General features: G+C 50.6%; 7 protein-coding genes across 7 annotated transcripts; 3 read left to right on the plus strand and 4 right to left on the minus strand.

Annotated features, from left to right (window-relative positions):
• Positions 1-1,385: 1,385 nt before the first annotated feature.
• Positions 1,386-4,239, minus strand: TRIREDRAFT_110535 (uncharacterized protein; the record flags this gene model as incomplete). Its single annotated transcript, XM_006968129.1, has 6 exons — positions 1,386-2,269; positions 2,323-2,752; positions 2,974-3,399; positions 3,455-3,690; positions 3,764-4,163; positions 4,219-4,239. The coding sequence occupies 6 exons, from the start codon at positions 4,237-4,239 to the stop codon at positions 1,386-1,388; spliced, it is 2,397 nt and encodes a 798-aa protein (XP_006968191.1).
• Positions 4,240-4,506: 267 nt separating this feature from the next.
• On the plus strand, positions 4,507-12,072 carry TRIREDRAFT_23028 (uncharacterized protein; the record flags this gene model as incomplete). Its single annotated transcript, XM_006968057.1, has 7 exons — positions 4,507-4,618; positions 5,827-6,270; positions 6,334-7,109; positions 7,168-9,534; positions 9,595-11,357; positions 11,425-11,514; positions 11,589-12,072. 7 exons carry the CDS (start codon positions 4,507-4,509, stop codon positions 12,070-12,072), a joined length of 6,036 nt encoding a protein of 2,011 aa, XP_006968119.1.
• Positions 12,073-12,162: 90 nt separating this feature from the next.
• On the minus strand, positions 12,163-13,598 carry TRIREDRAFT_80820 (uncharacterized protein; the record flags this gene model as incomplete). The annotated part of the gene is made up of 4 exons (XM_006968130.1): positions 12,163-12,755; positions 12,820-13,368; positions 13,434-13,468; positions 13,580-13,598. 4 exons carry the CDS (start codon positions 13,594-13,596, stop codon positions 12,385-12,387), a joined length of 972 nt encoding a protein of 323 aa, XP_006968192.1. The 3' UTR covers positions 12,163-12,384.
• Positions 13,599-15,212: 1,614 nt separating this feature from the next.
• On the minus strand, positions 15,213-17,117 carry TRIREDRAFT_67534 (uncharacterized protein; the record flags this gene model as incomplete). The annotated part of the gene is made up of 2 exons (XM_006968131.1): positions 15,213-15,557; positions 15,615-17,117. Coding segments are annotated over 2 exons (1,848 nt in total), but the record flags the coding sequence as incomplete, so codon positions are not given.
• Positions 17,118-18,349: 1,232 nt separating this feature from the next.
• On the plus strand, positions 18,350-19,443 carry TRIREDRAFT_80825 (uncharacterized protein; the record flags this gene model as incomplete). The annotated part of the gene is made up of 2 exons (XM_006968073.1): positions 18,350-18,871; positions 18,943-19,443. The coding sequence occupies exons 1-2, from the start codon at positions 18,389-18,391 to the stop codon at positions 19,441-19,443; spliced, it is 984 nt and encodes a 327-aa protein (XP_006968135.1). The 5' UTR covers positions 18,350-18,388.
• Positions 19,444-21,402: 1,959 nt separating this feature from the next.
• TRIREDRAFT_40551 (uncharacterized protein) lies at positions 21,403-22,420 on the plus strand (the record flags this gene model as incomplete). The annotated part of the gene is made up of 3 exons (XM_006968071.1): positions 21,403-21,652; positions 21,732-22,044; positions 22,189-22,420. Coding segments are annotated over 3 exons (795 nt in total), but the record flags the coding sequence as incomplete, so codon positions are not given.
• Positions 22,421-22,772: 352 nt separating this feature from the next.
• On the minus strand, positions 22,773-27,213 carry TRIREDRAFT_67281 (uncharacterized protein; the record flags this gene model as incomplete). Its single annotated transcript, XM_006968132.1, has 8 exons — positions 22,773-22,954; positions 23,077-23,305; positions 23,394-23,644; positions 23,700-23,946; positions 24,002-24,439; positions 24,512-26,800; positions 26,856-27,047; positions 27,133-27,213. The coding sequence occupies 8 exons, from the start codon at positions 27,211-27,213 to the stop codon at positions 22,773-22,775; spliced, it is 3,909 nt and encodes a 1,302-aa protein (XP_006968194.1).
• Between the last annotated feature and the right edge of the window lie 526 nt (positions 27,214-27,739).

Consider the following 27,739-nt stretch of genomic DNA (forward strand, 5'->3'; position numbering starts at 1 on the left):
CTATTTATTATAATATATAAAAAATATTAATAAATTAATAATATTATTAAATAGTTACTTTACTTTTTATAATAATAATAATAAATATAATTTATAAATATAGTATTACTATTACTTTAAAACTTAAGATAAAAGTTATAAAAAAAGCTATTAATAAGTTAATTAAAACTTATTAATTTTTAGCTTATATTAATAAAGCTAAAAGTAATAACTTAAATATAAATAAAATATAATTAAAAATAATAATAATTTAAATAAAATATTATAAATATAATAAATATAATATTATTATATATAAAAATAATTATATAAATATATTAAGATATAAATTAATAAAAATATTAAAAATTTTTTTAAAAAAGACTTATTATATATATTTTAAGTAATATAAAAAAAAAGCTTAAGGAAATTTACTAAGAATTTTTTTAATACTTTTAAGTGTTTTTTTAAGATTTTTATAAAAATTCCTTTTTTATTTTTTAAATTAAATAAACTTAGGATTTTATTAAGTATTTATTAAATATATAAGCTAAATAGTATAAATAAAAAAAGTATACTTTTTTTTATAAATTATACTTAATATAATACTTTTATTTAATAATTAATTTAATAATATAGCCTAGCTATATAAGAATTAGCTTATTTTTATAATTTTTATAGCTTTTATATATTAATAATATTTCTTTAAGCTTTTTAAATAAAACTTATAATTAATATAAGTTATTATTTATAAGTAAATAAAGTATTTAATAAAAAGTAAAATAACTATATAAATATTATATAATAGTATTAATAATATTATAATTAAAAATTATTTTTATTATAGCTTTAATTTAATAATATATTAATTATAATAATAAGTAATTATTTAATAAACTAATTATAAGTTTAATATTAAAAAACTTAGTAAATATTTTTATAAAAACTAATTACTTAATTAAAATACTAATAATAATTTTTATAAAACCTTTAAAAGTTTTCTTAAAAAACTAAATATAATAAAAGTATTTAAATAATAAAATATATAAATTCTATTTATATTATTTTCTTAAATAGCTTAAATAATTAATATTTATATATTAATTAAATTAATATTATTTATAATTAATTAAATATATAATTATTTTAATTATTTAAAGCCTTAATTAAATTTATTTATTTATATTATATAGAAAATTATTTTATTTATTTAAATTATAACTTTTTTTAATTTAAAAAAATATATATATTACTTAATTTTAATATATAATTATAATTAAATTCTTATTATTTTTAAAATATTTAATTATATATAATAATTATTATATTATTTTATATTAATATAAAATTATTTAAGATTATATTATTTAAATTTAATAAAAATGCTTTTTTTATTTTTGGCTACCTTAATTAAGTAAATCCCCTATTTCCCTAGCTCGATTTAATACACGCTCTGGAATTCCACTTAAGACAGCACATTGGCTGCCTAGGCTTGTCGAGCTATAACCCTCTACAAGTCTAAACAAGTAAGTGACCTTCTTCTCTAGATCGATCGCATCCCAGTCAGTTCTCACGTCCATATGTGCTAACATGAGAGTACTATGATGGCTTAAATAGCCATTGGCGAATATCTCATGGAAGTGGGTGGCAGCCAATATTCTTGGTGTTCCTGTTACAGATGAGAGGAAATGATCCAGCATTGCTGCAAACATTCCAGCACCATCGTTGGCTGTCGTCCCGTTCCCAAACTCGTCTATCACGACCAGACTCCGTGCTGTGGAATATTTTATAGCATGCGAGACGTCTTGAAGGTCGTGTGCAAAGGTGCTTCCCGTACCAGACACACTTTCCCATAACGAGATGCGTGTTAAGATCTTGTCAACAGTCCCGATCACAGCGTAATCAGCTGGCACAAAGCTCCCGAGGTGCGCTAGATAGACGATAATAGCCACCTGCTTGATGTAAACGCTCTTGCCGGATTGATTTGGTCCCGTCAAAACAAGTGCTTGGACGTGGTGGCGTCCCGGCGCTACAGTGCCATCATCACCTATGTAGCAGTCGTTTGGAACAAAGGAAGAAGAAAGCAGCTCCTGTAGCGGATGTCTTCCGCCTTTGATGTGAAGGATGTTGGCAGTAGTCATCTGCGGTGCTTTCCACCCATATTTTGCAGCCCCGAGGGCAAGGGCTAGAAGGGCATCGAATTCTCCGCAGGTATCTGCAGCCGCTACGAGGGTCTTCTCGTGGAGAATCACATCCATAGCCAGCCTTTGCATCACCTCAACTTCCCTGTCTATAGTTAGTTAGCACAGACCCCCCAATATAGACAGCGAACGCCAGTCTTACCGCTGATTTGAGAATAGATATCCCCATACTGATCGTCAAGTTCCGTCATATGACGATTCTTATAGTAGGCAGTGTCATTGTCGGTGAATGACTTCTTCCATAGTCCGTCGCCTGCACATTCCTCATCAAAACTGCTACCGCTCTGCCGATGGTCTTGCTCGACAACAGTCAAGAAGCCAAGCTGAGGAAGGAAGATGCAGGATCGAATATACTGACGCGCGCATACAGGCAGATCCTGAGCAACATGGTTGGCGACCTCCGTCAAGAAGCTATTCAAGCCATCGTACTGTCGTTTCAATCCGTCCAGCTCGTCATCTACGCCAGGCCGTACTGAATAGCGCTGCTGGGACTTGGCTTGGTCAAAGTTCACCACCTTCTCGATCAAATCGCCCACCCGAGTTAGGACCATGGGATTTATCCCGTCAATGATCTGTAAACATCATTAGTAGTATACATAGAGAAGCATTGAAGCTTACTTGCCTTGTTGACAATGCTACTCTGGTCCGCGTGAGAGAAAGCCATCACAATCTCCCGGAGTTTTAGGGACTGAGAAGCGAACCTTTTAAGTGTACCCTATACACTAATATTGAATGATCGGTGCGAGGACGGCGAGTTGATGCCCCTGTGAAGATGAGCGATTGTGTGCTCTACATTGCCCATCTTTCGCAGAACAGAGCCGACACGTCTCGACTTTTCCTCGTTGTTGGGATGAAGAAGCAAGGAGATGGTACGTTGTCTGTCCATAATGATATCGAGGTCTGACGTGGGCTGAAGGAACATGTGTCGTAGATGCGCTCGCCCCTGGGGAGTAGAAGCCAATGGGTGAAGTAGGCCGTATATCGAGAGGTTCTCCTTTTCAGACGAGCTGCTCGAGTCGATACTCCAGGCTTGGCTATTTGGGTGCGACTCGTGGTTTATGATCTGAAGAGAAAGCAGGGACTCCTCGCTGACGAAGACATGGTCCGCCAGATTGAACATCGTGACGGTTCTGATGTCAAAGATGCCAGGGCTGCTGGAAGAGGATGCGAGTGACCGACGTCGGTGTAGCTCTGTAAGAAGGGCACCGGCGCAGCTTAACTGCTTGTCTGAGAACTCGCCCAAGGACTCATCAGGGTGCCAGTTGCCCACTCACAGAAGCGACGCTCTCAAGGTCAATCAGCGAGCCGCAGCGAACAAGTTTCATGCACTGCGGCTCATCACGGCCAGATCTCTGCATGGCTCGGCCGTTATTTTCCATGCATTGCTGCTCGGCGTTCGACGGGGACGCACTTCGAAACGAGCAACCACCGTTGGAGCCAAGTGATGACAATTCCTCGCACGCAAATGTATGCGAGAAGTCAGAGGACGGCATCAGGCGCAAATGAAGGTCTGTGATCCGATCGTAGATACGGTTACACTTGGTTCACTCTGTGCAATGCGATGTAGGCCGGGAAACGCTTACCTTGTGTGCTTCTCTCAACGTGCTTCTCTACGAAGGTGAGGATTGCTTCTGGGACTCGCCGCGACATCAGGATCGTCGTTGGCTGCGCGTAGTTGAGAAACTCCTCGGCCACATTCTCGTTCGCCATTGGTATGTCATTTGCGATTTTGAGCATCCCATCGGCCGCGGAGAAGATGCTGCACCCCATCGCTCTCTTGTCTCTTACGTCAATGGCGACAATGGATTCCACGAGACTGGGAGACTCGCCCTCCCAGTCACCAGGGGCGTCTCCTGCAGTCTCCATTCTGGGAGTTGTCGTCCTCAGTGAGGGTGTAAGGAGTGCAGAATCACGGAATGGGAGCAGCGCGCAGCGATGACGAGGCGAATTGACACAAGGCAGGCGTGAGCTGGCTTCTCTTACCTAGGTAGGGACCTGTTACCCGTTTGTCCATATTGTACCTTAGGTACCTACCTACCAAGGTAGGAGGATCAGTCATGCTGCTTTGGCAGGAGGGCTGTAGAATGCCACTCCGCGTACCTTATGTTTGTGCATTAGGTAGGTACCTAAGATGAGATGATGAAACAAAATACCTACCTAGGTACCCAGGTAGGACATTGCATTGGCTAGAAACAGTAGGTACCTAAGGTAAGGTAGCAAAAGTACGTATTGCAAGGCTTTCGCCAGAAACGGCTGCCATCCCTCGCTGCTGAATACCTTACAAAAAGTCACCTAAAACTCCGTGGCAGCAACCGCCGTTGACGGGATGCTTAAAGTGATGACACGACCTCATCTTCCTCCACACGGATCGAGTGCTCAGCACCCAACGCTTGGACAGAGGCGAGTGCCTTTTCCGGCGCGATTACAGCGAAACCTCTGTTAGGGAGAGTGAGTAATTGGTTTGCAGTCTTCGAGCTGGGGATATACCTACCTAATGATAGTGTAGAAATGAGTGACTTTGCCACCGGCTTTGAGAATGCCATCTTTAACTTGGTTGACTATTGCGTCAGGTGTAGAGGCGTCGTCAAACCAGATAATGGCAGACTTCTTTTGATCAACGGCTGCAGCCAGTTGAAATAGGCTCAGAGCCGTGACGAATAATAGGCTGCACCTCATGTTGAGAGATTCGAGAGATTGACAAGAACGGGAGGCAGAGGAGAGTGAGCTGGTGGCAACAGTGACAGATAGGGGGCTGGCCTAGGGAGTTGGGCCAGTCAGTACGCTTAATATGTAGTTAGCAGTAGTATTTAGGAGCGTTTAATTAACTAGCCTAAAATAGAACTTTATACAAATAGATTCTAAGTATACTTTCTCCTAATTAAGCCTTATATGTATAATTATACTTAGGCTATTTATTTATTTAATAAAAACTATTCTTAATTATAATGTAAATTCAGTATATAATAAAAATATTTTTTATTATTCTTTTAAGACTATGAAGCACTTTGTAGTTTCTCTATAGCTAGGACTTAACTAAACTATTTCTTAGTGCCTCTAGACAAAACACGTAAGCGTTTCTAATTTTAGAAATCTAGCAGTAGCGAGACCCTCTATGCTCGCATCTGTAGCTGGCTCGTGATGCTTCAAGATCAAGCTCATGCTTGGCCTCCGTGGTTCTGGATTTCCCACCTTCAAACTCTTTCCTCAAACCACGCTCAACGGTCGGCCAGAGTGACCGCTCTCGGCCAATGCGTATCCCAACCAGGGGACAGACTGTCAGGCTCTGACCGTGATGTTGAGTCTTCACTGCTGGTACGACGTCTATCGCTCTGAACGTGACGAAGAAGGCTCGCGACAATGTCATCCGAATCGCCAAACGACCGTGCTGCGCACGCGCCGCCGCCTCTCGGTTTACACAATGCCGTCTCCTCTGATGACCGCCGCGACTCGAATCAAATTCCTGGGTTAGAAACCACAGCGAGGACGACAAGCGAGACGGGGCTGTCGACCTACTGGCACCCTTCATATATTTCAACTTCTCACGATCGCATAAGCTTCGACTCACATATAGATCCTACAGCGCTGCAGGCGGCGCTCCCTCCAGATATTCCACCACCACTTACGCAACCCTCGCACTTTGCTTCAGATTCCTATCTCTCGTTCGATGGAGGTCCCCAGTACATTGAAGAGACGGCGAATCCGTATTACTCGGATTCTGATAGAGTTCCGCTCACTGCTGGAGTCCAGCCGATATCTGGCTCGCATCTTGGTGACGACCGCGGATTCCATGCAAGAGACAGTTTCCAGACTGTTCGCGACCTTGACAGCAGTTCAGTACGGGACCACGATGGAAAGAACCTTGGGCATGGTGCAAACTCAGACTATATGGCCGGTGGCCACCAGAGTTATGGCATGACGCTAGATCCTGGAGATTATCGCCTATCGCGATCGGCCTCTACGTCTGGAGCCTTTCATCGTGCTGGTTCAATCGTGAGGGCCATGTCCCAGAGAGTTGTAAACCTCAGCGGGGAGTCAGACGTCGCCGACCAGAGATCTTCACGCTATCGCTCCCGATCTCGCGATTCACCAGGTGAAAGGTCAGCCAACCCGATAGCTTCAACGTATGGCAATGAGCCGTACTATTCCCAAACAGCTTCGTCTCGTGAGGAAAAAGCAGCTCAGAATGTTTTCCTGACTGCCGAGATTCCGACTCGGCCATCACCCTCCACTCGCTCGAAGCCACACAATCCCCTCAAGGGGAAAACGCTGGGTATCTTCTCCCCCGAGAGCCGATTCAGGCTATGGATGTGTGATGTCCTGGTGAATCCATATACCGAGCCTTTCATCTTGCTCCTTATCATCTCTCAGACGATCCTACTTGCTGTAGAATCTTGGCCAGACGTTTTCAGTCCCGGCAATGAGCGCCCGGAGCAATGGGGCACGAAGCCAATAGATTGGACCATGCTCGGGCTCTTCATTGTATTTACCTTAGAGATATTCGCCAGGATCGTGGTGTCTGGCTTCATTTTGAATGCAGAGGAGTATAGTACCATTGATCGCAAAAGGGGGATCAGGGCAGCAATTGCAGATCGATACAAGACCATATTCCAGCCTCAACGACAGAGGTCCGTGAAAAGAGTTCGCTCTACTCAGCCACAGGCCCCTGCGTTTGCCCGATCTTTCACGACCCTGATGCAGGGGCAGCAGACGGGCCCAAAGACGGTTGAGGACCAGCAGCGCTTGCAGTTGGCACGACGAGCCTTTCTGCGCCATTCGTTCAACCGCATGGACTTTGTTGCCGTGTTCTCTTTCTGGATCACATTTGTGCTGGGCATCACTGGTTCCGAAAACCGACATCATTTCTATCTCTTCAAAATGCTCAGTTGTCTCCGCATCCTGAGGTTGTTGGCCCTTACTCACGGCACTGCTGTAAGTCGTAGTCTCCCTGTCCCCTGACCTGCCGTGGTGCCATACTCATGCGACATAGATTATCCTGAGGAGCTTAAAGAAGGCAGCGCCTCTCCTTGTCCGTGTAGCGTTTCTTATCGGCTTCTTCTGGCTCCTATTTGCCATCATTGGCATGCAGAGCTTCAAATCGAGCTTCAGCCGACAGTGCGTGTGGTTGGATCCCTTGGATCCCAACAACTTGACGGCCTCGTTCACCAACGAAATGCAATTCTGCGGCGGTTACCTGGATAACTCAACTGGTGCTACGCTGCCTTGGGTCAAACTCGGTGCCTCGGGATCACTCGAGGACCTTGTCAAAGGAACATCTGAAGGCAAGGGCTACTTGTGTCCCAGAGGATCGATATGTCTGCAGCAACAGAACCCGTACAATGGGACAGTCAACTTCGATAACATTCTGCACTCACTTGAACTGGTCTTTGTCATCATGAGTGCGAATACATTCTCCGACCTCATGTACTACACCATGGCCTCTGATTACCCCCAAGCGGCTCTCTTTTTTGGTGCTGCAATCATGATTATGATGTTGTGGTTGACCAACCTGCTGATAGCCGTCATAACCTCCTCGTTCCAGGTCATCCGTGAAGAGAGCAAATCGAGTGCTTTCACGGTTGAGCCTGAGCCCTCCACACAGCCGCACACCGACACGCTCAAACGCAAAGCATCAACAACGCAAAACATATATAGAAAGACTTCGCTGTTCTGGTTGCTTGTGGTTGCCTTCGCTTTGCTCAGTGAGGCTTGCCGGAGCGCAACCATGTCTCACTCTCGCGCCAGATTCATCGACACCGCCGAGATCGCTGCGACTATACTTCTTGATGTTGAAATCATCATTCGAATCGTAGCCTACTGGCATAGGTTTCATCGAAGTTGGCGGAACATCTTTGACCTGGGCCTGGCTATCATTACCTCCGCAATTCTCATACCGCCAATTCGCAATTCTCGAGTTTACGCGTGGCTCACAGTCTTTCAAGTTCTTCGGGCATACCGGGTTGTCTTGGCAATACCTGTGACGAGGAAGCTCATCCTTTTAGTGCTGGGAAGCGCGGCAGGTATCGGGAACCTCATGCTGTTTGTGTTCCTGATGACTTTCCTGGTCGCAATTCTGGCTGCGCAGCTCTTCAGGGGGCAGATACCCGTTTACGACGATGGAGAGCTCAACCGCATTTCCTTCAATACAGTATACAACTCATTTCTCGGCATGTATCAGATACTCTCCAGCGAAAACTGGACCAACATTTTGTACTCGGTCACTTCCTACACTACAGCAATGAAGACGGCCTGGATCAGTGCAGTGTTTCTCATAGGATGGTTTATCCTATCCTTCTTCATCCTGATCAACATGTTCATCGCCGTCATCCAGGAGAACTTTGACGTGTCGGAAGATGAGAAACGTCTAGAGCAAGTCAAGGCCTTTCTGCAGAGGAAGGAACTCGGGCATACCGCGAACAACCTCACGTTGTCGACCATTTTCAGTTTTGGCAAATCTCGCCGCCGCAAAGATCCGCTGGACTACGGCCCCGGCATGATGGAAATGCTTCTCAAGGATACTGTCGTGCAGGAGTTCTTAGATGATGAAGTGGCCGACCCTCTCCGTCTTCACCCAGAGCACAGAAGCCCCCCCCACCGGAGTACCACAAACTTGATGGGAGACGGCAAGCCGGGCTTTATCAAGAAGATATGGGCACGGGTGAATAAGAGTGAACCAAATCCCTTCTACTCGAACCTTCGCTTCGACGGCCCCAACGGCACGCTGGACCCTCGGCAGATGGCTCGGCAGGCAGTATCAGCAACGTCGGCTCGGCGTAAGGCTCAGAGAGATTATCTCGCCCGGCACCCTCGATACAACACCTCCTTATACATCTTCCCTCCGAGCAGCCGCATTCGACGCTTCTGCCAAAGGCTTGTGGGCCCAGCCAGAGGCCTCGAGCGCTTCGACGGGGTCGAGCCCAACAAGATAGCCTGGTACTCGATATCGACTTTCATCTACGCATCAGTCTTTGCAATGGTTGTCATCGCTTGTGTCACAACGCCGCTCTATCAGAAGGAATATCGAGATCTGCATCCCTCCACGGTCACACAATGGTACATCTGGACAGACATGTCCTTTGCCATCATCTTCACAGTCGAGGCAATAATCAAGATTATTGCCGATGGCCTCCTGTGGACACCCAACGCATTTCTTCGAAGCTCGTGGGGTATCATCGACGCAGTTGTGCTGGTTACCCTGTGGATCAATGTCGTGACACTGCTCATTGACGACGGTGCCATCTCAAGAGCGCTGGGTGCGTTCAAGGCGCTGAGAGCCCTTCGGCTGCTGAACGTGAGCGACAGTGCGCGAGACACGTTTCACTCACTGATCATAGTTGGATGGTGGAAACTTTTAGGAGTATGAAGCGCGACAGTATTCCCTAGCGGTCCTTGCTGAAGTTTGCTAACGGTTTCGCAGGCGGCGTTCGTATCCATATCCCTTCTGATCCCGTTTGCCATCTACGGGCTTAACCTATTCAATGGGCTGCTGGTAACTTGCAACGATTCCGGGGACATTTCTCTTCTGTCCCAGTGCTTCGGCGAATTCAACAGCACACCTTACTCGAGCGATTGGCCAATGCTGGCGCCGCGGGTGGCAGCAAACCCATATTTCGGTTTTGACGATTTCGGCGCGTCGCTCTTCACCCTGTTCCAGATCGTCAGTCAAGAAGGGTGGGTGGATGTTTCTTTCGCCGCCCAAGCCATTACTGGCCGCGGCATGCAGCCCCAGGATTTGGCAAACCAGGGAAACGCCATGTTCTTCGTTGTCTTCAACCTCTTGGCAACGGTCTTCATCCTCACGCTCTTCATCTCCGTCTTTATGAGAAATTACACAGAGCAAACCGGCGTTGCCTATCTTACAGCAGAGCAGCGATCATGGCTGGAGTTGCGAAAGCTCCTGCGCCACATCTCACCGTCCAAGAGCTCATATGATGATTCGGAAAACAAGTGGAAGAAGTGGTGCCATAAACGGGCCATTGAAAAAAGGGGCAAATGGTACCAGGCGGTCACTGTTGTGCTAGTCTTGCATCTTGTTTTGCTGGTTGCCGAATTCAGCGATGAGCCCGCCTGGTGGACAAACACTCGCGAATACATCTTCCTACTCTTCATTCTGATATACATCAGCAACATCACGATTCGGATAATAGGCCTGGGCTGGACGCGTTTCCGACGAAGCTCCTGGGATCTCTACTCTCTGGTGGCCGTGTTAGGCGCCTTTACCGCGATCCTCGTGCTGTTGATCGTAGACATGAGAGCGGATACATATGTGCAGCTGCACAAGATCTTCCTAGTTGCCATCGTCCTGTTGGTGATCCCCCGGAACGATGCGCTGGATCAGCTGTTCAAGACGGCCGCGGCCAGTCTGCCGGTGATTGGGAACCTCCTGGCCACCTGGTTTGTGTTTTTCCTCGTCTTTGCCATTGCAATGACCCAGACCTTCAGCCTGACCCGCTTTGGAGACAACGAGGGGAGCGACATCAACTTTCGAACGGTCCCCATGGCTCTGATTTTCCTATTCAGAATGAGCCTGGGAGAAGGCTGGAACCAGATCATGGAGGACTACGCCGGCATCGAACCGCCCCTGTGCGTCGAAGCGGAAAGTTTCTTTGACAGCGACTGCGGCAGCAAGCCATGGGCTAGATTCTTATTCATAGCGTGGAATATCGTCAGCATGTACATCTTTGTGAATCTGTTTGTTTCGTTGATCTACGAGAGCTTCAGCTACGTTTACCAGCGTTCGTCCGGCATGGCGGTCGTTGACCGGGACGAGATTCGGAGGTTCAAGGAGGCCTGGCGCAGCGTGGACCCGGCCGGCACCGGCTACATCAGCAAGGAAGCCTTCCCGCGTCTGCTTGGCGAGCTATCCGGCGTGTTCCAGATGCGGATTTACGAACCGGAGGATTCGGTGCGGCAAATCCTCGAGGACGTGCGCGGAGATCTCAGAGCTTCTCGCCACACCTCGATCGTCTCAGCAGCTGCACTCAATGATATCGACATCCACCGGTTGAACGAGAGGTTGAGCCACCTGGACATAAAAAATATTCGCAAACGCCGTCAACGGTTCAACATCTTCTACGAGGAGGTTCTCGTGAGCGCCGATCCGGACAAGGGAATAGCCTTCACGGACGTTTTGATGATTCTTGCTCATTACAACATCATTAATGATAGCAAGAGCCTGAGGTAAAGCCCGCTTGTTGCGCTGAAACTTGTGGTCATTGTCGGATGCATATTCGCTAACAATCGCCAGACTGGAAGAGTTCTTGCGGCGGCGAGCACGGCTGCAGCGCGTCGACGAAGGTATACGACGGCGGATTGTGCAGGGTTTCTTCGACACACTGTAAGTAGCAGCATAACCCGCATCACCATGCGAGACGTATCGGCAATGGTGGAACTGACCAGATGAAACCTTAGATATTGGTCACGCAAGTTCAAAGCACACATGGAGCGAAAGCGGGCTTCTCGCATGACAACGGTCCCACAGCTCAGGATCCCGGACATCATGGTGGAGGATGACGATGACGACACTCTGTCCACGCAGGCTGAAGCCAAGACGTCTCACCTCAGCATGGGTGCTGGTGGAGATGAACATAGAAAGTCGGCATGGCCTCCAAATACGATGGCCGATGGCACGGCCCAGAGTCACCCCCTGGGCTTCCCTCGGTCCTCACTAACAGCACAGGAAGAGAGCAGAGGAACCTCAACGTTTAGCTTTGAACTCGAGACGCCAGACTTGCGGGAAACAATGGCTGCAGAGCTGGAGCGCCCAGCAGACAACAGCAACCTGGACTCGGTTCAGGACATGCTGGACGGCTCAGTGTGGATAGACAGCATTCGGCGGAGCGCGACTCTGCGGGCTACGGATCGAAGCTCATATCGTTATGACGACTTGCCTTGAGAGTCTTGAAGCGCCCTCTTCCTGGTTCGTCATGGAAAAGGCGAATGAAGGGCTGGAGAGAATGTCCTTCAGCGTGAACGGACTAGTATTTACAGTGGTGTTCTGACTTTTGCTTAGCCTTTATATATATCTAATATCATGACCCCAGGTGTTGGCCGAACTCTTGCTTTCTCTTCTTCTTCCGCCCTTTCTACCAGATTTTCCAAACTTTTATAGCCCTTTTCTGTCCTTCTTTCATGTGTCTTCTTTCCCTCCCCTCGCTCAGTTCAGCCGCATCTTCCTTTTCAGCACGGCACTTACGGACAGAGCTGCCTACTCTCGTGTGTTGTGAATATCCAAGACCAGAATGTCGTGTGCGCCAACTCGGGTCAGTTCATCCATGACCAGAGCGATCTTCTTCTTCTCAACCATTGAGCTCACAGCAACCCAGCCGTCATCCAAGGATGTGATGGTGGGGGCGCGTTTTCCAGGGGTGATCTTGGTGGCCGCAGCGACACCGGACCGCTCGATGTTGTACTGGCAGAGAACATATCGCTGGGCTGTGATGACGCCACGTATCCGGGAAGCAATGAGATCTACCAGGTCGGGGTTGGACGGTGAGCGAGACTTGATGAGAACGGCCGTTGACTCGACCACGGTGTCGATGGCCTTGAGGCCCGCAGCCCTCATTGTCTCTCCTGATTCTACAAGAGAAAAAAGGGGGGTTAGCAACAAGAAGGCGCATAAAGAGAGCGAGAGGATACTTACCGACGAGGTCCACGATGCCATCGGCGACTCCCAATGCGCATGCTGCCTCGACGCTGCCGCTCAACTCAACAATCTTGGTCTGGAGCTTCTGCGGACGGGAGGAGTCGTCGTTGGCGGCAGCGGCGCCGCTGGCCTGCGCCTCCAGCTGGGCGAAGAAGTCGGCAGTCAGGCTCACGAAGCTGGTGCCGACCGTGCGGCCGATGAGGTCTGCGCTGGTGGCGTACTTGCCCTTCTCGGGAACCTGGACCTGGAGCTTACACGCGCCGAAGCCGAGCTCCGTGATCATCTCGCAGCCCGAGCCCTGGGCGGGAGCGCCTCCGTGGGCAGCAGCGGCGTTGACGGCCGCATCGTGCTCCTTGACCTGATCCCACCCCGTGATTCCGAGATCGACGCGGCCCTGGCCGACAAACGTGGGGATGTCGGCGGCGGGCAGGAAGATGAGGGCAATGGGCAGGTTCTTGACGAGGGCAATGTCGAGGCGGTTCTCTCTCCGGAACTGGATGTCTGCGCCCTCGAGCAGGTTCAAGGTCGCTTGGTTCAATCGGCCCTCTGCAACAACAGGTCAGCGACACGCAAAGCTTGACGTTTGTGGAAAGGCAACCGGCGAAACTGACTTTTGGGCACGGCGAAGAGCAAGCGTCCTTCGAGACTATGACGGAAGAGGAGAGGAAAAAAGTAGTTAGCAAAAAAAGAGCCTTGCAAACTTGACCAGCTCGTTGATGTTTTTCCAACCAAAAGGACCGCGATTCTGTTCACTTACCTGTTGACAAGTTCCATTGTTGCAATTGACGCCAACGGCAGCAAGCGAGAGAGAGACTATGTCGCCAATTGTTACTTTGTTTTCGCTGTAGGCAGCGGGAGGGAATTGGGGAAAAGGCAAAGGCGCAAGTGAGGCTCGACTATGATTTTGGTGCTAAGCAATGTGACGACGAGTCATACCAGTGACGGGACCGGATATGATGTACCTCTTACACTGATTAGGTACTACTGACTTGACTACCTACTTACAGACACATGCCAGACCGCTAATGATACAAAGAACTGGAACCGACCATAGGTAAGATGGCCGGATTTTGATATTTTGGGTCCTCCGAAACCGGTTGCGGGTCGACAACGACTGAATGCCTGCCACTCACAACTAGAAAGCCGACCACATGCCAATTCTTTGTGATAAGATAATCGCGATAAGCACTGATAAGGAGGTGGGTGGGTCACACTCCATACTGTTCTACATCTCCGCCCTGCATACCTGCCTACTACTGGATGGGTATGTACAGTAGTAGTGGTTACCTTGCGTAGCAATACTAGGTACTGCTGTATGTAGGTACTTACTGTGTATGATCTGCACCGCATCTGTCAGGGTCCAACACACCATAAGGTAGGTAGTAGGTAAGTAAGCAAGGTACACGAGCCGGACAATGGACTTGGCATGTATAACAGGTACCACAACTTCTAGCGTCTGTGATCAAGTCCAGTGCTACCTTATGGTTTGGTACTAGGTACTGCCTGAACTTCTAAAAACCCCCGGCATGTACCTAGACAGGACCCCCCTTCAACTTGATTGAGGTACCTAGGCTGGAAGGTGCCGAAGCTACCTAGGTACGACCTTTTATCTTGCGATTTGATAGGTACGATACAGGTACTGGCCGGGTGGGAAAATAGTGGCATTGGCACGGCATGTAGGAATCAAACTGTAGTAATTAAACATATCTGTATTAACAAGGGGTTTCAATTATCTCAAGTGTAACTTTAATGACTTGTATAGCAAGCAGTACTAAACCTATTTACCAGGCAGACAAACCTCAGTGTATCAGCGCTTATAGCAGTACTTCATCTCGTGCCCTCAAGGGAACGTTCGTGCCGTCTACTGTACCAGGCCAATCAAACATCTTCACAAGAGGAGCGCCATGAAGACGAGAAGGCGAATCCCCAGTTGCCTGACCTTGGACAATGGCCACTCAAGTTCCTTTCGACAACAAACGGCAAACAAAACCAATGCCGGTACACCGGCCAACATCTTCTGCTGCTGCGCAGTGGGCTCTTCGCCATAACCATTCTACCATCCAAATGCTCGGGAGAGAAGAAAACAATAAGAAAGACATGTGCGCTGCGACCAGCTCCGCTCTAGAAGAGGAAATCGAACATCTCAATAATGCGCCGCGCTCTTCATGTTGCCATTGTACTCAAATGTGATAAAGGGGGGAAAAGATCTTTCAAGTAAAATGTCTGAAGCCATGGTTGAGAGTTGGGCAAGGCTCTTCTGTTTCTTCTTCTTCTTTACCCTCTTCTTCTTGTTCTTCTTCTTCATCATCTTTTTTTTCTTTTCTTCCCCTTCTTCTTCTTCTTCTTTTTCTACCACCTCCATTAGTCTCGAGAAAACTCTCGACGAGGCTTTAGAACGCAGGTCCTAGACCATTGCGCGACTGTCGCTTGCTGAAGCGGTTCCTTTTCGCCGGCGTGGGGTCCTCTAGGGGTGCCTGGCCTTTGCTCAGATGGCCACGGGATGGTCGATCGTTGGTCGAGAAGCCATCTGCGGTATTTCCTCTGCCGACAAGAGTGCTGGAAGGTGTTGAGACTGTGGAAGACATCTCGCCAAATGCGGCATCAGACGCCATGTTTTGTGACAATGCCATATCTCTGGCTCTCTCTAGGCTCTCCACCCACTCTTCGGCAAACGCAAGATCGCCTCCCGAGTTCGACGAGGACTTTGTTTCTTCAAAAGTAAAATGCTGGCCGCCCTGCAGAGTTGATGAGTTTCCGAGGTTCAAGGAGACAAGGAATGGCGGGGATCTTACCGTGTCCAGACACCACACATACTGGCCCTTGGCGTCCTGATGAGTCTTCCACGTTGTATCGGGCGACAGCAGCGACAACTCCTGCTTTGCCCTCTTTTCTTCGCCTCCCGCTGGAGCCAGCAGGACGCGGCCGCTTGAAGTCACCATGACGAGTCGCTGGCGCTTCTTCGTTGTGCTTCCGCCGAAGAACCGAGCTAGCTTCCTATGGCCCTCGTCGGACCCCTTTCCGTTGGATCCATTGGGTATTGGTGCGGAAAGGACCATCAGATCCCCAAGCTTCAAGATGCGCTCGTTGTTTCTCGTGAGCACCGGGGACCATTCGATGTCTAGTTGTGTAGGAGGCGGCAGTTCGGTGATGATGCGAGCAGGTCGGTTGCTGCCGTTGGTCGGATTGCTGGGCTGGTTGTTTGGCGGCTGCGTTCGGGAGTTGGGACTAGGGCTTGTAGAAAAGTTGTTGAGCTGGATGATGTTTGGCTCCGGGGCCGGCGGGACATATGGTCGCAGCCTTGGGGCCTTTGACCTCCACAAGGGCCTGCCAAACGGCTGGCCGTTGAAGAACTCGTGGTTCTTGATATGCTCTATGGTGAGTCTCCTGGCTGGGTCGAGGACAAGGCATCGCTCCACCAGGTCTCGCGCCGCAGGAGGAAACCCTTGAGGGAATTCATACTCCAGGTTGACGATTTTCTGAAAGGTCAGATACTCGCTCCCAGCCTTGAAGGGGGGCCGTCCAGCCAGCAGCTGATAGATGATGCAGCCAAAAGCCCAAAGGTCACTAGCCTTGCAAGCATTCTTATGTGTGAGCAGCTCGGGGCTTACGTACTCGGCCGTGCCGACAAAGGATGCAGCGCGGCCGTCGTCGCCGTTTCGACTGTCCGCGTCCAGCCCGTCAGTGCCCTCCGAGTTGGCATCCGGGTTGGTTCGAGGGTCGGGAAGGAGCCGGGCGGTGCCAAAGTCTGTGATCTTGACGTGCATCTGATCATCGAGCAGTACGTTTTCCGGCTTCAGGTCACGGTGGATAACGCCGCGCGAATGCATGTACTCGATGGCGTCGAGGATCTGTGCCCCGTAATACCTCGTGCATTCGACATCGAAGGTGCCGGTCCGCTTGAGCACGCCCAGCAGCTCGCCGCCATTGCATAGATCGAGCACGTAATAAAGCGACGTCTCGTCTTGAAACGTGTAATAGAGGCGAACGATGCCAGGGTGCTCGGTCAAGCGATTCAGCGTGTTCTTTTCGATATTGACATATTTGATCTTCTTCTCCTTGATGATGTGTCTCTTTTCCAACACCTTGATGGCGTACTCCTTGAGGGTCTGGCGGTCGGTCGCCAGGTATACGGTGCTGTACGAGCCCTCCCCGAGCACCCGCCCAAAGGCAAAGTCTCGCACTCCTTTCTTCACCTGTCGAACGACCGGGCGGCCGTTCTTGTCGAGCTCGCGGCGTACGCCCACGGCAGCGCCGCGGTCTTTCCACTCCTCGCTGCTTGTCGGGACAGGAGCATCGCCTGCGAACGGCTGCGGCTTGCCAGACAGGGCAGGGTTCCCTTCTCGCTGTTCTCGCTGAGATGCCTGTCGTGAGATGGGCTGGGACTGCTGGTAGGAGCGTGACGACCCCCTTTGGCTGGGTTCTCGGCCAAGGTACTGGGTCGCCGGGGCAGGCGACGCGAAGTCGGATGCCGCTGCTGGTGGTGCCTCGGACAGGTTTACCCGCAGGCCGTCTGAGGAATGCAGCGTGCGTGGAGGTTGCGAGGCGTCCCTGGGGGCGTATGCAGCTGGGGGTGCCGGGCTTGCGTCGACATCGTCGGGCGGTGCAGAGGGCTTCGGGTCGTCGTGGATGGCATCGCTGGAATCGTCTGGATTTGCTATTCGCAGTCCTCCGAGAGCCTGAGAGAGACTCAGGTCCCCATTCATCTTGACGGTCAAGGAGCAGAGGATGCTCCTTGGGGATGGGCGGGCGGACTCCCTTTGAAACAGGGTGACGATAAACAAGTGAGCCGCAGCCAGCACGGGCAACCGTGTGCTAAGTCGTATCCAGTAGAGCTTTGTTGCGTTCGTTAATGCAGTGGGTTCACCTCCCTTCAATCTGGAGCAGAGAGGTACACGCTACAGGTACTAAGGTACCTCTAGCTCCTTGTAGAGTGTGCTGAAGACGATTAGGTAAGGTAAGAAGTTCCTGAGCAGGTATATCAAGCATCTCATGCTTGGCAAATTCTATACTTTAAACTCCTAATAACTAATATATTAATTATTAAACTATATGTTTTCCACTTAATAAAAAACTAATACCTATTTTAATTAACTCTATATTTATATAAACTATATAAATATAAAATTAAAATAATAATTAATATTTATATATAGTATATTATATTATATATATTACTATTATAAAAATTTTTTTTAATAATATAGCTTAAATAGCATTATGATTTAATTCTTAATATTTTTTCATAGAGAGCTATGATATCTATAAGTATATCAGTTGCTTAGTATAGACTAGTACTCCTGACTATTCAGGCGCATGACAGTGGAGCCAGCAGTACGAGGCCCTTGGCCTCTCATGTGAGCGAGCCCCTCCTCGGGCCAGTACCGTCATGCCGCCCCTAGAGGAACCCCCCCCTGCTCGAATACTACATATTACCGACCCCTACCTACGCAACTTGCGCAGGCTACGCGAGCAATCCCAACATTTTAATACAGACGTCCCCCGCCATAGAAGCAGCCAACTTGTGCCCTCTTGCGATCAGTTCCACGACACCTTCTCGTTTCTTAGAATGAAAGACCCCTTCTTCGTTCCGCCGATACCATGGCTCTCCGAGCTGGTGCAGCCGTGGAGTGACCGCCTCAACCTCCCGTCATTGCCACGGCACATCCACGAAGTCGTCCTGTCCGCGCTCTTCTATACCCTCATCTTCTGGCCCGTCTCGCCCATGCTGTCGAGATTGCTGGCACCTCAACACTACAACAAGCTGTCCCGGAAACGACGGTTGAACTGGGATGCCCACGTCGTGTCCTTTATCCAGAGCACCTTGATCAATGTCGTCGCCATTTGGGTCATGGTTGTCGATGAGGAAAGGAAGAATATGGACTGGGAAGAGAGGGTATGGGGCTATACTGGCGCTGCCGGTATGGTCCAGGCCTTGGCTGCTGGGTATTTCGTATGGGACTTGTTCGTGACCAGCCTGAACCTCGACGTATTTGGGCTGGGAACTCTGGCGCACGCCATAGCGGCTCTGCTGGTTTACACCCTTGGCTTTGTACGTTGGATCTCTCCAGAGATGGTCACTCGGTTTTTTTTTTGTTGAGCCTGTTACTAACCTCTGTCCAGCGCCCCCTCGTCAACTATTACGGATGCGTCTTCATACTCTGGGAGCTTTCGACGCCTTTCCTCAACATTCACTGGTTCTTCGACAAGGTCAACATGACTGGATCCCGCGCGCAGCTCTACAACGGCATCCTCCTTCTCTTCAGCTTCTTCTCTTGCCGGCTCATATATGGCACCTTCCAGTCGTTTTGCGTAATGAGAGACATGTGGACTGCCGTCAATTCTCACCCGACCAAGGTGTCCATTGCCGAATCGCCAGTCATGGAATTCGCAACACAGGAATCGACCGTTCAGGCCTGGCTCGCAATCTCGTATGTCATGTCAAACCTGACACTCAACTCGCTCAACTTTTACTGGTTTGTCATGATGATACGGGCGGTCCTCAAGCGGTTCAAGCCCAACGAGAAGCTTGCCATCACCGAGGCCGAAGTCGACCTGTCGTCGATTGCCTCTGGTGTGTCTCTGGGTTCTGGGGCGCAGCGTCGCAAGCAGGACAAGTCTTGAGAGTTTAGGACGTTGGAATCCTCCTGAATCTTGGCGTGGCTCCCATGATTTTGTCATTTGCGACGTTTCGAGGGCTCTCTGTGTCATGGGGCTGGGTGGTGCGGCGGTCAGGCGACCTACCTACTAGAAGGGCACGGGCATGATGCGCGCGATGCTGTGCAGGTGCTGTGCGGTGGGATATATGTGTGGTCATTTTGATTTTGTGCAATCATGTTAATGGAAATGTTTCATGACAGTTCTTTTTTCCTTTTTATCCTGTTTTCCCCCTTTTCCTTTTTTTTTCTTTTCTTGGTTTGGCTTGGGGAGCAGCAGGATCAGCAGCATGCATGACACATACATACATTATACATTAGACTATTGAATAAATGAATACACCAAAGGAATCATGGGGATTAGTATCATCTCTTTTTCTCGGGACTTTGTCATATGCATCTTGTTGAATCGGCTATACTGAGAGTATACCCGATACAAGCCATACCATCTACCTAGTAGTACGAGTGCGATGCATGTACTGTGGTAGTATATAGTTCTAAATATAGCCGAGGACCCAACACAGCTGAAGTCCTTGATATGCATCTCTCTCTCTCTCGCCCTGCTTTATCCAAAACGCATCGTCTTACGCCGCCCGTCCTCCCGCTGTCTTACATACCCTCGCCCCTCAGCTACGACTAAGCCGACATGGTGGTATACATTCCTCCATACCTACATAGTACTGCATGTACCGTATATAAGCCATCTCATTCAAACCACTAAAACATTTCCCCCCCATCTCTGTCATCATCATCCATCCATCCATCCAATCCATCCGTCCACCCCCCCAGTCTGGAGCAGCACATCGCTATTCCGGGAATGGCCTAGGCAGGCCGCTAGAGCGCTGCACCCTTACCTGACTTGTCCTGACTTGTAGGTCATGCTCCGTCGTCCGAGTCTTGTCACTTCTTCTGATCCCGATATCCACCAGGGCGGCCTTTATGCTGGAGCCCGTCACCCATCCGCTGTGGACGTTGCCGCAACCATGAACTCGGCCTACGGCTCCTCGGAGCTGCCCCGGCAGCTGCCTCTCGGAGGCCACGGAGGCCACGGCTCGATGCCGTCGCTCATCCCGCCCATCGTCAGCGCCAGCTCCGCGTCCAACTCGGCCGCCCTCGACCACCTCTACCATCACCAGCCGCCGCCGCGTCTCCCCCTCGGCGCCGTCCCCCAGTCCCCGATCCAGAGCCAGGCTCCTCCTCCTCCACACCTGCATCCTCCGTCGCACCACTTCCAGCTGCACCCGGGCCACGGCCATCACCAGCAGCCGCACCACGAGCGCGACCACCGCCTGCCTCCGCCAGTGGCCAGCTACAGCGCGCATTCGCACCATCTCCAGCATGACCCGTTGCCCCAGCGGCTGGAGTCGTCCCAGCCCGGCCATCCGGGTGCTGCCGAGCATAGGGACCACCCCCAGCACGCGCTGGACGAGCCGTCCAGATCCCACGACCCATATCCAAGCATGGCCACCGGTGCCTTGGTCCACTCCGAGTCGCAACAGCCTGCGTCGGCTAGCCTGCTTCTGCCAATCTCCAACGTCGAGGAGGCCACGGGGCGGAGGTATCAGTAGGTCTTGCTGTGCCGCCTTGGTTTCGCCCGCCGATTTGACGTGGAATGCTGCTAATCCGGCCTTACACACACAGCCTTGATGTTGTCCAGCAGCCTCGACGCGCCCGCATGTGCGGATTCGGTGACAAGGTATTCTTTTGCAAGCTTTGACGGCGATGCCATGCAAACCACTCACAGCTACATAGGATCGACGACCGATAACACCACCGCCATGCGTGCGACTCATCATCATCGATGTCGCTACCGGAAAGGAGATTGACTGCAAGTATGTGTGATCAGAACGTGCTCGCTCCTGCTCCTGCATCTGCCTCGACTTCAAAAGATGTCTAACACATCCCTCTCAGTGACATCGACCATTCCATGTTCGTGCTCAACGTTGATCTCTGGAACGAGGACGGCACCCGCGAGGTCAATCTCGTCCGCTCTTCCACAAGCAGCAGCCCGTCGGTCTCGTCCACAGTGACATATCCATACGGATCAATTTCTGTTGGAGAGAGCTCGCATACGTATGGACAGAGCGCCCATCCCCCCAGCCGCGAGGCACCTTACAGCGTGTCACAAACTGCAAGCTATGCTCCGGAATATCAAACGCAGCCTACATACTCTCAAGGTAATCCCAATTCTGACAATGGCCACTCACTCACTGTCTTTATGCATTGCTGACCAGGGCCAAACAAAATCCCCAACAGGCTCTTCAGCGTACCCTTCAAACGGCACATATGGTCCGCCGCAGCAGTATTTCCCACAGCACCAGGCATACCGCACAGAGACAGGTCCTCCTGGGGCAATGCAAACGACAGTGGGGGGCTTCAGGGGATATGCACAGGACCAGAATGCCCTGACCAAGATGGCCGTCGTGGGCGGGCAGCCCCAGGGCATGTTCACCCGGAATCTCATTGGGAGCCTGGCCGCAAGTGCATTCCGCCTCGCCGATACGTCGGAGCACCTGGGCATCTGGTTTGTCCTGCAGGACTTGAGTGTCCGAACTGAAGGGCCATTCCGGTAAGATTCTCCTCCTCCTCCTCCTCCTCCTCCTCCTCCTCCTCCTCCTCCTCCTCCTCCTCCTCCTCTCCCCCTCCTCTCTCTCTGCCACGCCATAACCCAGTTCTGCGCAAGTCGAACGATGCTAATTCCTTACCTGCGCAGCTTGAGGTTCTCCTTTGTCAACGTTGGCCCCCTTGCGGGACAGAATGGCGCCAAGGTCAACACGGGAAGGGCTCCCATATTGGCGTCGTGTTTCAGCGAAGTGTTTAATGTGTACTCGGCCAAAAAGTTCCCGGGTGTCTGCGAGAGCACGCCGCTCAGTAAGACGTTTGCGGCTCAGGGCATCAAGATTCCGATCCGCAAGGACGCCAACCTCAAGGGAGGAGATGGCGAGGACGATTACGGCGACTAAGACGCGGATTCTCTTAGCGATCAAAGACTGCCGATGACTGTCGCTCTTATTCTCCCGACGGGCTTTGATCGCAGTGTAAGATGCTCACGATGCTGGGGGGCTTTCTCTCTCTTTTATGCTTGTTTCTTTCATTCTTTGTTCTCTCTCGTCATACTGTACCAAGAAAAGCTTGAGGTGGGATTATAATGGGCAAGGTTTCGGATACCAGGATATGGACATGGGGATACACGCATGGATATTGACATATTGTTATTGATTACTTCGGCTTTGCCTTTGCTTCTTCTACTCGTACTTGTCGAGGCCCTCATACCACAAAGTGAACCGGACTCCCCCCTTACAGACCAAAACTATCGAGTAATGAAGCAGCGTCCGGCTCGTGGAACGTGGACGGCGGCGGCGCAGGACGCTTGACCTGGTCGCGCTCATCCATAAACTTGGCGTGAAGCTCAGATGTGTGTAGATCATTGACAACAAGCGAGCTTCGGCGTCTCAGCAGCGTCAGTGGGTTCATGTCGCCTCCAAGCCGAGTCGGCGTCTGCTGTTGGAATTCCCATGTTCGAACTATTAGGATTGTCAGCGTCTCCCTCTAAATAAGTAATATGAGATGCACGATATGGGAGGCAAGCTTAAATACGTACCTAGACTCAGACCGAGGAGATCACAGCCCATCCGATCATAGAGCTTTGCGCTGTGGAGGACAAACTCCCACTCCGCTTTCGGCGACACCTTGGACGCTCCTCGCAGCGTTTGCAGTGTTTTCTGCCGCAGCTGAGCATAGAGAACAACCAGGGCGGGATCATCAGTCAAGAAAGACCGAGATTTGAGATCCGGCGATGAAGGTGTCTCGAGAAGCGTGTATACGGGTGTCTTTTTTGGTAGCAGCAGTATGTCAGCCCCTGATGATGACATTCTTTGCAAGCTTGAGAGTGGGATTTTGGGGGTTATGAATACTCACAACAAGCGCCCTCACTGCCATGTCTCTCCTTCCCAGCATCCAGAAGGCCCAGGACGCGAGCCAGCGATTCCCCTCACGCGCTGCAACCGTCAGGACCTCCTCCTGCAACAGTTTCCGCAGCACCGGCCCGTCGCTGCCCTCGTAGACGCGCGTGATGGCAATGGCCAGCTGAAGGTCCTTCAGTTGACGGAGACAGACCTCAACGGCACTGTCGAGCCGGTCAGCTAACAAAAAGAAGGCGGCCGCATACTCTGTTGCCCGTTAGAGATGAACACGTCGTTGTAGAGCCTCATGACTTCTACTCACTAAACCGCCGCTTGCTCAACAGCGCATATGCGTTCTTCAGAGCAGCTGTGCGCCATCTTGGCTCTTCGAAATCATGACCGAGGAACCGCATAGTTGTAGCTTGTTCCTTGTCTCCTCCGGCCATTCGCCAGAGTCCCTGCAGTATCGTCTTCTTGCGAAGTGCTATGTAGAACAGGCTGCATTCCACTGGGCTTCGGGTTCCGTCCTTTGTATATTCACTTCGTGCGACAGCCTCAAATTGTCGTTGCTATTCACAGTTAGCGCTCTGGTACTGCCAAACTCTTCTCTTTCGCATCACAAACCAAATGCTGCGTATCGGTGAGCCACATGAAGATGCCGCTCTCTCGGGCGTGCTCCCACAGTAGGACGTTGTGATTCTGGCGAGTCACAAAATCCGAGAGAATGTCTTGACTCTCCGAGTGGTATGCCCAGTTAATCTCTCTCCATGAGAGCTGTATCTCGTTGGTGCGGCCTTTTCGAAGCGCGTGCTGTCTGAAAAAGAGCATGAACCGGGCTCCGTTCTCATCAATGGAACGACGCTCTCGCTCCACCAGTGCTACGCATTCGATGATGTCCACCAATTGAATCTGTTCATGGCCGGAGAGTTGTGGTATCCCTAACCGAGTGAGCTTCTCGTTGATTGATGTGGCCACTGCCTCATTGAAAACTTCGTCGTCCTCGCTCCTGGAAGGTGCATCTAGATAGCTTAGCCCAGTACTGAATCTTTGGCCGCTGTTATCCTGTAAATGGGATTAGTTATATGTATATATAAGTGTGTGTGTGTGCAGAGATAGTTGTGAAAAGGGCCATACCGCGGTTGGTTCATAGAACTCTTGCAAGTCAATCCCGAGATAATTGTCGACGGAGTCGCCTGGGACGAGGAACTTCAACGTTTTATGAAGCTCCACGAGAATTCGTCGCACGAGCTTGTTCCTGCCTGCGAGGATACATTGACTTAGGAACTGAGGGTGGAACACGGGAAGAGGTCCGTTAAATCTCTGCACTGCCTCGAAGAGGTCCCATGTGCCGTCTTGACGATGAGGCAGTCTGAGATCGGCCGTGGGGGACTCGTCCATGCCAACCCGTCGATCGTAGATGAACAACTGGTTACCCGCCCCAACAAGGAGATGGCCGTGAGCGAGCCATGTTGAGTCACCGATCGGATGGGGCGTCAGATCGCGGGTGATGATTTCCCGGATTGGCGCCCAGGCTGCGCCCTTGTTCAAATAGTCGAATCTCATCTGAGACAGCAGAAGGACGCGGTATTGAAAGCCAACAGCAAGAATCGACTGAGCGTCGGGTGTTGAAGTCCAATCAAGGTCCTGAATAGCGTCTTGCGACTCATAGTCCTCGTCAAACTCTAGGCGAGAGCCGCCGACATCCCATATAGCAAGCCTCGACCTATTAGAATTTACAATCGCAGCCTTCTTGAGCATACTGCCACTAACCAATGCTGGCTCTGAGAAGTTTGACTCGGCATGGCACGTCGACAGCCACCCCACGGTCTTGCGCTGCGGGTCGACACGAGCCGTCCAGAGCTCGATTCGACCGGTGTGCGTACAGGATATAGCGATGTCCTTGGCAAAGATGTCGAGAAACTCGGATGATATGGGGCCAGAGCCAGCGGGATCAACCGGGAGGACATACTTCAAGTCTTCGGCCAATTTGAGGTCAACCAGACAAAACTGCTCGATGCCCGCACCAACCGTGCTCGTTGGCTCCTTGATATAGTTCGGAAGGCTGAGCTGCCAAACGATCCCACGCCCGTTGGATGTAATCATGGCGATATGAGCAGTGGTGTAGTGTACATGCTGCGGTTTGGGCAAGATGATGAGACACAGGGGAGCACCCGAAGCCTCGTACGTCCTACGGGCAAGTATGGCGCCCTTTGAATGCCGACAATCCCAGAGCGATATGACATTCTCTCTGAGGAAGACGACAAACCGGCCTTGGCGAAGAACACAAATGCGATGGATGTGACCGTTCTCGGGAATCGTGCTGCGGCGATTAAAGGACAAACAAGAGGATCCGGGCCGGGTCGTCAGCGCATGGTTCCACACAATCGTCTCGCCATCCTTTGTCCTCGACACGACTGCTCGGCCGCTAAAGTTACGCACTATCTTCTTGATCGAGGCAGAGTGGCCGGTCCAGATCGTACGGAGCAACAGCCGCTTGTCATTGGCCGTGGGATCGAACAAATCAGCGGCGCTGCATTCGAAAACCGCTATTCTGCCATCGAAGACGTGCAGGAGAATTCGCAGTTGCCCGGTTTTTCGGTTGCAGTACGTTTCCACCTCCAGATGGGAGAAGTCGTCCGAGGATAGAAGGCTGGAGAAGTTTTCCAACTCTGGCGATGTTGTCTGCGCAATGTTGAAAATCTGACGTTCGTCCGAGGAGGCATTACCGACGTTTTCCAAAGCCCACGCAGTCAAGAACCCCGACCGGTTCATGGCGAGGCAGATCTCCGGGCTCCTGTTCGCAATGGCTACCAGATGGTCCAATGCCACATCATCGGTGCTGCTGTCATCCGCCATCCGCTGTTCTATGGCCCTCTCCACAGAAGCGGTGAAGTCTCGCCCGTCAATAAAGCAAACCAGCCATGGCTCTGGCGGACGGACGTTGTCTGGCATCGATTTGGCCACATCGATCTTCCCCCAGAGCTGCCACTTCCATCCGCTTGCGGTGTCTGTCGGAACCCACACGCGTACATGACCATCCATGCAGCTGGTATACAGGACGTTGCCTGTTGCTTGCTCCACGTGGAAGGGCTTGCGCCATCTGATGCTCGTAACGGCGGCTGGATGGCGGAGGTATGCCAAGTCGAAGCGGACGTCGTTGGAGCCATAGGTCAAGCGGCGCCAAACCTTTGGAAGGTGATCATGATGGGAGAGAGAGGCGATGTATGCCGAGTCGTACGACAGTGTTGCTATTTTGGCAGGGCAAGGGAGCTTCTTTTCCCACAGGTATTCGAGGTGCTCGCCTGTGGAATACAGGGAGAGGCACCGGCCTGCAACTAGAAGCTCCTCCGAACTACCCCAAGACAAAGCCGGTATGACCTCGGAGTCGTCGTGCGGTACGCCAAAGGCGAATTGGAGCGCCCACTGTTGACATGTTAGCCCCTATTGCCATGTAGATGGGCAGAGAAGATGGCGCGACCTTCAAGGCATCTTCCTGGAATCCCCCCAACGGCTTGTAGACCCGGACCTGCGCAATTGTTGCCACGGCGATTTTGCCCGTCAACTCGTCGATAGCTATAGCCTGCAGCGGCTCCTCGTTCTCATCGTAGATCGTCTGGACGATGGTCTGCAGACCGTCGAGGATGGTGAATGCATTTCCGGTGACGTATGCCTAGTTTGGTCCAGGGACCACGCGGTAAGCTTCATGTGCTATCGAACAGCTTCAGCAGCGACAGGGGAAGCTGACGCTCTCTCACATTGAGGTGCAGGTTGTTCCAATAAGCAATAGCCAGACCTTGGAGTCTTGACTGCGGCTTACCCGGCAGGACGATGCTCATGCTACTGGGATGCGAGAATCCAGCAGGCGTGCGGAGAGTTGTCCAGATGTGAGCTCGAGGCGCGAAACAGCGATCAGCATGATAGACGGCGAGCGGCTGTGGAGAGAGCGAGGGCGAGCGTTGGCGAGGGCTGTGAGTGTCGCGAGCGTCGCGTCTTGTATGCGAAGGTCGAGCGAGGGCGGAGGGTGTTGGGACAGGCCAAGCAGACCATGGCGCATCTCTTGGATTCTCGGCTGCTGAGGTCTAAGATGCGTCTTAAAAAGCATCCCACCTTGCTATGGGTAGTAGGTCGATCAGGTCTAGCAGCAACCGCCTGTAAGGTTACGTAGGTAGTTGAAAGTATAACGCAACGCCCCTCGATTACGTGGGCAGACAGCAAGCGAGCCTCATACCTTCATCATTGTTTTCGAAATGAAGATTCAGGGCTTGTTTTCTACAATTCTTATTCAAAACCGACGCATTTCTACTTCAAAATTCGAATATTCCTTCTCGGTTCTTTTGCTCCCCTTTCTCTGTTACTACTAGG

The sequence above is a fragment of the Trichoderma reesei genome (genome assembly GCF_000167675.1).
Source record: "Trichoderma reesei QM6a unplaced genomic scaffold TRIREscaffold_21, whole genome shotgun sequence".
Lineage (NCBI taxonomy): Eukaryota > Fungi > Ascomycota > Sordariomycetes > Hypocreales > Hypocreaceae > Trichoderma > Trichoderma reesei.